This window comes from Parambassis ranga, chromosome 18 (genome assembly GCF_900634625.1).
Source record: "Parambassis ranga chromosome 18, fParRan2.1, whole genome shotgun sequence".
NCBI classification, from domain to species: Eukaryota; Metazoa; Chordata; class Actinopteri; family Ambassidae; genus Parambassis; species Parambassis ranga.
The window spans coordinates 1,135,619-1,144,328 of NC_041038.1; the positions used below are offsets into that span (position 1 = coordinate 1,135,619).

At 41.9% G+C, this 8,710-nt stretch overlaps 1 protein-coding gene across 1 annotated transcript; it reads right to left on the reverse strand.

Moving 5' to 3' along the window:
• Positions 1-2,718: 2,718 nt before the first annotated feature.
• znf16l (zinc finger protein 16 like) lies at positions 2,719-8,407 on the reverse strand. The gene is made up of 3 exons (XM_028429277.1): positions 7,580-8,407; positions 5,620-5,826; positions 2,719-5,405 (listed from the first exon to the last, which is right to left on the reverse strand). Exons 1-3 carry the CDS (start codon positions 8,328-8,330, stop codon positions 4,732-4,734), a joined length of 1,632 nt encoding a protein of 543 aa, XP_028285078.1. The 5' UTR covers positions 8,331-8,407; the 3' UTR covers positions 2,719-4,731.
• Between the last annotated feature and the right edge of the window lie 303 nt (positions 8,408-8,710).

Below are 8,710 nucleotides of genomic sequence, written 5' to 3' on the forward strand. Positions count from 1 at the left end.
TGGGATTTCTGCACATTGGCTTTATCACCAGCAGGGAACAGCTTTGACTACTTCAAGATGCAAGAGGACTCCACTGTGACCCTGCAGAGACATACAGTACCACCGAACAGGACACAGCTCTTCAAACAGTTACCACACACTCACAGATGGTCTGATAGAAAGTGAATGGGGTATGTTCTTTGGTTTAAAAAGGTCACCGTCCAGCAGCTGACTCCAGTGCTCCGATGTCAGTGTTTTTGAATGCACCAGTAGGTTTTAAAATCAGTCTCCGCTCCCTATTGTATAACCACACAATGAAAAGGTCAATGTGATAGATTACCTACCTGAAGTCTCTGCATGCTGATTATAATGGTGAGAGGTGAGAGGAGAGCAGAGGCATCATAATTACTCCAAAACATTAACTGCATGAATGTACATATTACTTGCAGCTTGTGATGTAATTAAATCATATATTTTTTTCTGATGATGATAATAAATAAGACTATGATGATGATAAATAAGCCCATGTTGTTGTTCTAGCTTGTGGTCGAGTTTAGAAGTCTAAAAGGACCAGGAGCACCAGGACTACTACAAAAGTAAATATATAGAGTGTGAGACTGAAAGGTGTTGTAGGGTGTGTATATCTTCATTAAATGTACTGGGACAGTCGAGGACCAAATCTGCTGAGATGTTTTGTGTTGTCAAGTTTTTTGATCCAAAGCTCATGCTTTTGGTGGCATTTTAGGTATAAAGAGAGTGAGCACCCTCCAGCTGAGCGGTGTGTATGACGGGCACAGAGTTTGTCTAGGGCCAATCATGCACCACATCATGCACCACTGGACATGTGCACATGTTAAAAAAAATGAAAATGCATGTAAATTACAAATAGACTTTTAAATTAGTGGAACTAGTAGAGACTAGACTAGTAGAATAGTAGAAATAACTTCATGGGAGCCCTGTGGAGGCCTTCAAATGTTCCTTCAAAGTTTCACAAATGTCTACTCATGTCTATTGTATAAGGCCGCACAGACATTTATCTTATTCACATGTTGGTCTGTAAATATAGTTTTCAAAGGTCAGCATTCGCTTGACTGGACTATGTGTGTTCAATTTGCCAGAAAAAGGACACAAACCTGTATGACCCTGTTATTTGTACTCACTCAGTCTGCATGGTCAGTGTCATCCATTCCAGCATGCAGTGGATCAGAGCAGGGTTCACCCTGCACAGGTCACAACCGCTCAGCCATAAATCCATTCAGATATCCAGGGGGTTAACATAAATGATTTATAAATGATTCAATATATTAATTAGAGCTAGAGAATTAGATTAATTATTACTGTGTTCTCCTGAATTAATTATGTGTCCTACAAATGATTTCATTTTTTTCCTCTTGATCAGCCACACATCATGTCAGCAGGGGGAGAGACGAATATAAAAGATGGTCAATTGAAATGTTCCACTGTTAAAACTGCTTGCTGCTTGGCTGGAGGCTGTGACTTTATGATGAAGAGGGAGGTCTGCTGATCTCGGTAACTTGGAGAGCACTGCAGCCTGGCTTAAGACAAACACACACACAATTCTACATCCTTGATAATTATAACATTCTTAACAAATGTGCACATCTTGAGCATGCATGGCAACAATTTTAAAATTTCTCTGTAGTGTGAATGTCTGTGGTTGCTGCAGCTGCTCTATAGCACCACCCGGTGGGCAATAAGACTAAGTGTGTGTGAACATGAACAGAATTTGTATTTAGATCCTTGTTGTTTCTGCTCTTTTAGTTCTTAGTTCTTACATTTTTTTCTGATTGCTTAAGCACATTTCTGTAACTATTGGCTATTTGTGCAAAACTCTACACACAAATAAAAAAACTTTACACCAAATCAGCAAAACATTGTAGGCCTCTTGCAAAAGCTAATACATTTTGCTTAACTCTTAACCATTTCATAGTCGATCACATGATCCAGTATTGTAGCTCTGATGACATCAGTAATTCTATTTCTTCCTCCTCTTCCTCTAAATTCACCTCCTCTTCGTCCTCCTCCTCTTCCTCCTGCTTCCTCATGTCCTCATCCTCCTCTAATTCTCACTCTTCTCAGTCTTCTTCTCCCTCCATTGTTCTCCACACTGAAGCTTACCTGTGGCTTATTTACAGAGCTCATGCTGATTGCAAAGTGAACTAATGTGTAAAACAGTTCTTACATGTGACAGTGTAGCCAGACAGTTGGCAAAATAGTGTAAATACTAGCCATGAATGTGTATAGTTTTACTAGGAGTGTGTTGATCATTTGGAAATTGTGTGTAAAGCAGTGAGTTGTGTTTACAGTTCCGCAAAAAGAGTGCTGTGAAGTGGATTATATTTATACATTTGCAAATTGTATGTTACAAAAGTGCAAACTAAGTGTAAAGCAGTGTTGTTGCTTTTAGTTTTGTAAACTCAGTGAGTGATTTTGCTATAACTATTAATAGTTTTAGAAATTGTGCTATAAGAATCATTGTTAGTGTTTAAGCATTCAGAAAAAACTGTAACCTTCATTTGGCTATGCACATATGAAATGACATGTTCTTGGTACTATTTTACTGCTGTACTTTGTTATAAAAAACACTTATGACATTAAGACACCCATTTATTAGAAAGCAGATTGTCAGTGGTTACTGTATAACTTGCACATGTTTGGATGTTGTTTTCTTGCTTTTGTCCAACTTGTTTGACAAATATTGATCAGATTTGAGGAGTAAACACAGCAGACACTTGGATGATATTTTCATTCAATTATTTTTTGTGTCATCAAAGAACTTTTTCTCATCATACATATAAAATAACCATTATATAGTCTGCAACATTAGAATACACTGAATGAACATTCTGCTCTACACATAGCACCAAGCAGTATCATAATGAACCACAAAGGACATGTTTTGTTGCAGTTGCACAGAGTCCACATGTAGGCAGTAGTGCTCTCTTAACAGTGAGGCTTGACTGTGTTACAGGGTTCCTGAAGGCTCAATGGGGTGGAGCAAATGGAGCAAATCAATGGACACACACCTTTAAACAGATTGAAAAGTCTAAACAAAGTTGTGACAACCACATGTAGGTCAACACAAAATGTTCAAATAGTAAAGTTATTGAATTATGTGTGCAAACATGTCACTTTCAACCATTTTCAATCCACACCGGACCCTTAGTTTTTGATGTATTTGCTTATATTCAGTGTAACACCAATTGTATGTGAGTGTGGAATATGTATGTGTACTTATTCCTGTTACTCTCACTAAGTCTACTGCCACACCAGAACAGTCCTTCTAAAAGCAGACTGTGTCAGTATGTACTTTTTGTGATGTAGATGTAGTATGTGATTTAAAACACAGCTAAGAGTGTGGAACAGACCAGAGAATATGTTATTGACTAAGTATCCATCAACTGTGTGAAGCAATATGGTTATTGTCGCCATGGTGATGGTACCAGCCTTTTCTCCCTGAGTCAGAAAGAAAGAAAGAATTGTTTTCAGCTTCTTCCAATCTGTCAGGGATTAATCTGAATGATCCATCAGTGCCTGTGAGTTGCCAGTTTTCCAAGAAAGTTTGTTTTTCAAAATGTCATGTTAGATGTGACATTCTATCAGGGTATTTGCTCTCAGGCTTTAAAAAAACGGATTCTGGGGTGACTTTTAAACTAGCAGTATGCTGTGGAATGCTTCAGATGGTTGAAGGGGACTGTATGAAGATACTTATGGTTATGCTAACAGTTTCTTCCAAATCTTGTTACTTCAAAGGAACAAAAACAATGTTTTCTCATGATAATAATTCAATTATCCATAATAAGAACTTGATTTATCTTGTTATCTCAGCATAACAAGCTTGTTTTCTTGTGATGTCTTCATTTCATTATTATGTGATTTTAAAACTTGATTTCAATAACCAATTTTCTCAAAATATTATTTGCCTCAAAATGAGAAAGATAGTTTTTTGGGATTACAAGACATTTTCTTAGAATTATAGAGAACTACATAGTGACCAGTTGACCACACCCTTCAGCGTCCCTGTTAAGAATGTAAGTTTCTGTACTATTGGACAGTGCAGCAACATACATATGTGTAGCATTGTTTACTGCAGTTGGGCCATTAGAATTGAAAATATAGTTTCACAGTGTCAAAGATGAGCAGTTGTGCAACCCCATTTCTCTGCTTCCACCAGCACCAGCTTAGAATAAGGCTAGGTAGTTAACCATGACACCTGAAGCACCTTTTTGTTTTTCTTACTGTGATTACAGAATAATGAAGCTCATTGCCACCAGAAAAAATATTTTTGCTGGCCATTCAAAATAAATCAACACGTACAGTTAAGATGGTGTATGTAAATTCAAATTCTTCCATTTATTCATGTGACATGCTCCACTCAAGGTGCTTTCAGGTATCATGCTGTGACCCACCCACTGAACTAAACAGCATCCTTTTTTTTAGCAAAACACCTCAAGGCAGCAGACCTGTTCAGGAGTCCATGGAACATTTAGACCTCTGTGAAAATTGCTCAAACGGTGTGATGTTGTTGAAAGCTCCAGAACAAGAGTGCTCTGAACCCTGAGCCTTTGACAGAACTTTAATGATACAGTGTCTCTTGATGCTAGGTGCAGGGTGAAAAGTCTGAATGTGATGGAACATGAACCTGTCCTGTCATCCACATGACCTTCCACAGTGCCACATGCCTCAAGAGTCATGGTATCAGATGAACAGCAAGCATGGCAGCCAGGAAGGTTACTGTGGTGGTGTGCAGCGGTGGCTCTTGTAGGTTCCCAGGTGGCGGAAGCTGCGTCCACACTGCTGGCAGCAATAAGGCGTGGCCCCACTGTGGATCCTCTGGTGGGTGTACAGGTTTCCTAGCTCTTTAAAGCGCCGGCCGCACTGGGGACAGGCATATGGGCTCTCGCCGGTGTGTACACGCTGGTGTCTCTTAAGTCCAGACAGTACTGAGAAACCTTTCCCACACTGTGGGCAGGGGAAAGGGCTCTGGGCACCACTGTGGACCAGCCTGTGGCTCTTTAACCGGGCTGCATGGCGGAACCTCTCCCCACACTCTGGGCACACAAAGGGCTTCTCTCCAGTGTGGATACGTTGGTGCTGCCGCAGATTACCCAAATAGTTAAAATGGCGGCCACAGTCCCCACATTCATAACCCCCGTCAGTTTTAATCTCCTTTTTCACAGACCCCAGTCCTTTGCTACCCTCTGTTTGCCCTCCTGTCCTCCTGGAATCACTGCTGCAGTCTCCTATGGTGGGTGCAGAGGAGGATGTGGACTGAAGGGCCTGGAGAGCCTGGGCACCAGCAGAGTCCGAATGTATCAGTTTGATGTGCTCCTCCAAGAACAAAGAGTCAGGGCAGAAGGTTCCACACAGTGAGCAGATGTAGGTGTGGCTGGTAAACTGCTGACCTGTAACCACAAACATCAGATGTTTAACAGTTTGGGCTGGTTAATAAACAACAAAGTTGACAGAAACTAATATTTTGTCTTAGGGGGCATTAATGGTACCTTAATGCCCTCTTAACATTACATATGCTTACTTTGGAAATGTGTCCTGGTGTGTTTGTGTACTGTGCGCCTGTGGACTTTATAGTGCAGTGTGTAGAAGTAGAGTTTCCCGCACCTGCCTCAGGTCTGTCTGCATTTCCCTCCAGGGGACTCCCTCCTTCCCCCGGAGAACTCTGGGGCTCCACAGAGAAGTCAGAGGGCTGGACGTGTGAGAGAGGTGTCTGGGTCTGTTCAAGTCTCCCTTCTCTCCTGGATAACTCAGCTTCATTCTCCTCGTCCTCAGGCTCACCTGTCTGGGTGTTCTCATCAGGCTCTTTCATGACTAGGATCACACAGATGTTACAGACACACAAACAAAATCAATTAAAAGTATTGTTAAACAATGTCAAGACAACACAAGACTGGAACCTGCTTTAAACAGACATGACTTTAAATGGCACAGGGTGACATTTTTGTTTCACACAAACCAAAAGTACTAGAGTCAGTATTATTACCCCCTGTAAGACCTTCTTCCTGTCTGATCCTGTGATAGACTGGTGAGCGGTGTACCCTGCCTTTACCCATAGACAGCTGGGATAGGCTTCAGCCCCCCATGACCCGGGGTGAAAGCAGGTTCAGATGAGTGATGGATAGATCCTAAAAGTATTTGATTTGAACTTCAGAATGTGAGGATTGGTATTTTGCAGTACACACACAGTGTAACATGTAACGCTTTGTCTCAACACTTGTGAAACCACTGTGACAAAAAAGAATAGGTTAAGATTAGAGAAAAAGGATTGTTAGTGTCTACAAAGCAAGAGAAGTATATACAAGTTTATCAAAGTGTTTCTAAGTTTTAAGAACTGCTGTGAGAGGTTTTATTAAAAGGTTCCAAGAGTCAAACAAACCCAGAATGGCAGAAACATTTGAAAGGTTCTGGAAAGACAACTAACAGCTGAGAAGAACTGCAGAGACACTAGTGAAGGATTTAACCATGTCTGGAACTGAAGTGTCCGAGAAGAGTCCTACACAGGAAAGACATTAACCAAAAAAAGAATAGGATCTAGGATTCCTCAGGAGACCTTGTGACATTGTTATTTTCAAGTTTTGGGTAATAAATATCTCTTTACAGGATATTGCAAGCTTCCTAAATGAAACTTATTTGTTTGGAAATACTAATAAATGTGTCCATACATGCAGTACTCCTTTACCTACACTAACTTTCTATTAGCTGCCAACTGACATGCAGAAACTGTGCTGGGAAACTGTCAGAATGAAGATGTGTTTGTGCAAAAAGGAACATTTGCTGTTTATCACGAGGTGTCTTGCAGGATTCATTTTCTGACATGGCCACCATCTGCTGGCCTCCTAAATATCCGTGATTGTCGATGTGGTGAGTAGAGTGAATAACTGGGTTGTAGTAGGGATGTACTGCACCAACTATTACCTGAGTCAATAGCCAATAACGACCCAATACATATGCAGATTTTGCCAGGAGTTGTTGAACTTATTGGCATAGTATGAACATGCATGGCATAGTACATGCTGCAAACATAGAACTACAGTGTAGAGATCAGCCCTATGGATCAGCCCCATTATCTTCATCCTCATCTATTTAGCCAATGTCAGAGCTACATACTGATTTCAGTTCATTCAAATTTAAAATCAGCAATTTTTATGAGTTATTTTCCCCTGTAACTGCTATACTGCACAAAACATGCACATCTCTACTTCAAGTGCACATGGGTGCATGACTATATATAACCGAGAACAAGGAACAAACTCTAACAGTGCTCATTTGTACCAGAGCCCAGTTCCACACAGAAACATTGACTGTGGGGTGCTGTCAGGTGAAGACTCGTCAACCTAATAGTTTGTGAAAGGAGGTGACCTCTGATGGGTCATAAACAATCCAGCATTCATGTCCTCAGTTTAGGTCTGCCAGCTCGTAGTATGTTGATTCCCAATCACTCATATTGCATTGCTAACTTCATGGTATTTTTTACATTGTCATTACACACACACAGTAGTGCACATTTCCTCAAGTGTAGTAACACATCGCTGCACACGCCTTGTCACTGCCTCAGTGTGTTTACCTTTCAGGTCTGACGAATACTCCATCGGTGCTATCCACTCGTAGTCATACATCCTCTTGCTGCCAGAGGGGAGCATACTGAAGATGTCATCCGCGGTGGACTCGGAGTCTCCGTGCACAGGCCCGGACCCCGCCATCCCGCTGTCCGGCCACAGGTTGATGGAATGAGTGTCTGGTTCTTGGCGAGCCTCTCTGTCCCCGCTGGGTTGGCTGCTCTGGTCTCCGTCCATTTCAGCACAGCCCCTCGAGTTTTTGTCCTTCATCAGATAGTCACAGATAGCATCTATGTTCTCCTTCTTCACGCCTGGCATGACGGCTTTGGCTCTTCTCGGGTCGGCGTTGTTGTGCTTAGTTCCGGAGCTGAAGTCCTGTTTCTTGAAGACACCATCTGCAGGTAGCTCCATGGTCGTAACGCAAGGGAAAGGCTCTCTGCAATCTCGCTGAACTGACTCCAGCCTCGTCTTTAACACTTCAATTTCCTCGGTTTTCTCACGCAGTTCCATTTTTAGTACTTTAATCCTGATGCTGACCACTTTGCGGATCTCAGAGAGCGCTGTCTCCAGCACCACGGTGATGTTTCTGCCGAGGTGCTCGGCGATGTCGCTGACCGAGCAGAGGAGCTCCTCGTCGGGCTCCAGCTCTAGGAAATCCCCGTCAGCTCGACTCACGGACCCAGGAGGCTCCATGAAGGCGCCGTGGAGCTCAGGAGACAGGTTTGTGTCAGCGAAACCGTGGTTTCTTTTGCGACTCATAGATTTCTTAACAGATGAACTCTGGAAAATTTGACTCGGTAAAGGCTACTCAGCAAGCTAATGTCTAGCTGCTACTGAAAGCCTGCAGGTTAGTGAGGTTTGACTGTTTGCTGGCGTTAGGACAAGTCACACCGGATGCACCAAGAATCCAACTTCAAAATAAAAGCACTGTTGTAAAACAGGCGTCAATTGCTCTGTTAGAAGTTTATTTTGAAGACAGTTAATGTGTAATATCCTCTGTGACGTTTGACACTTGACAGATACGCACAAGAGAGTTGTACTAATGGCTAAATTCGGCAGACTTTAGATCATTTTTTTTAAACAGCGCCCTCTCGAGTAATACTCCTGCGGTGATTTCATTTTTGCCATGATGCTTTCTT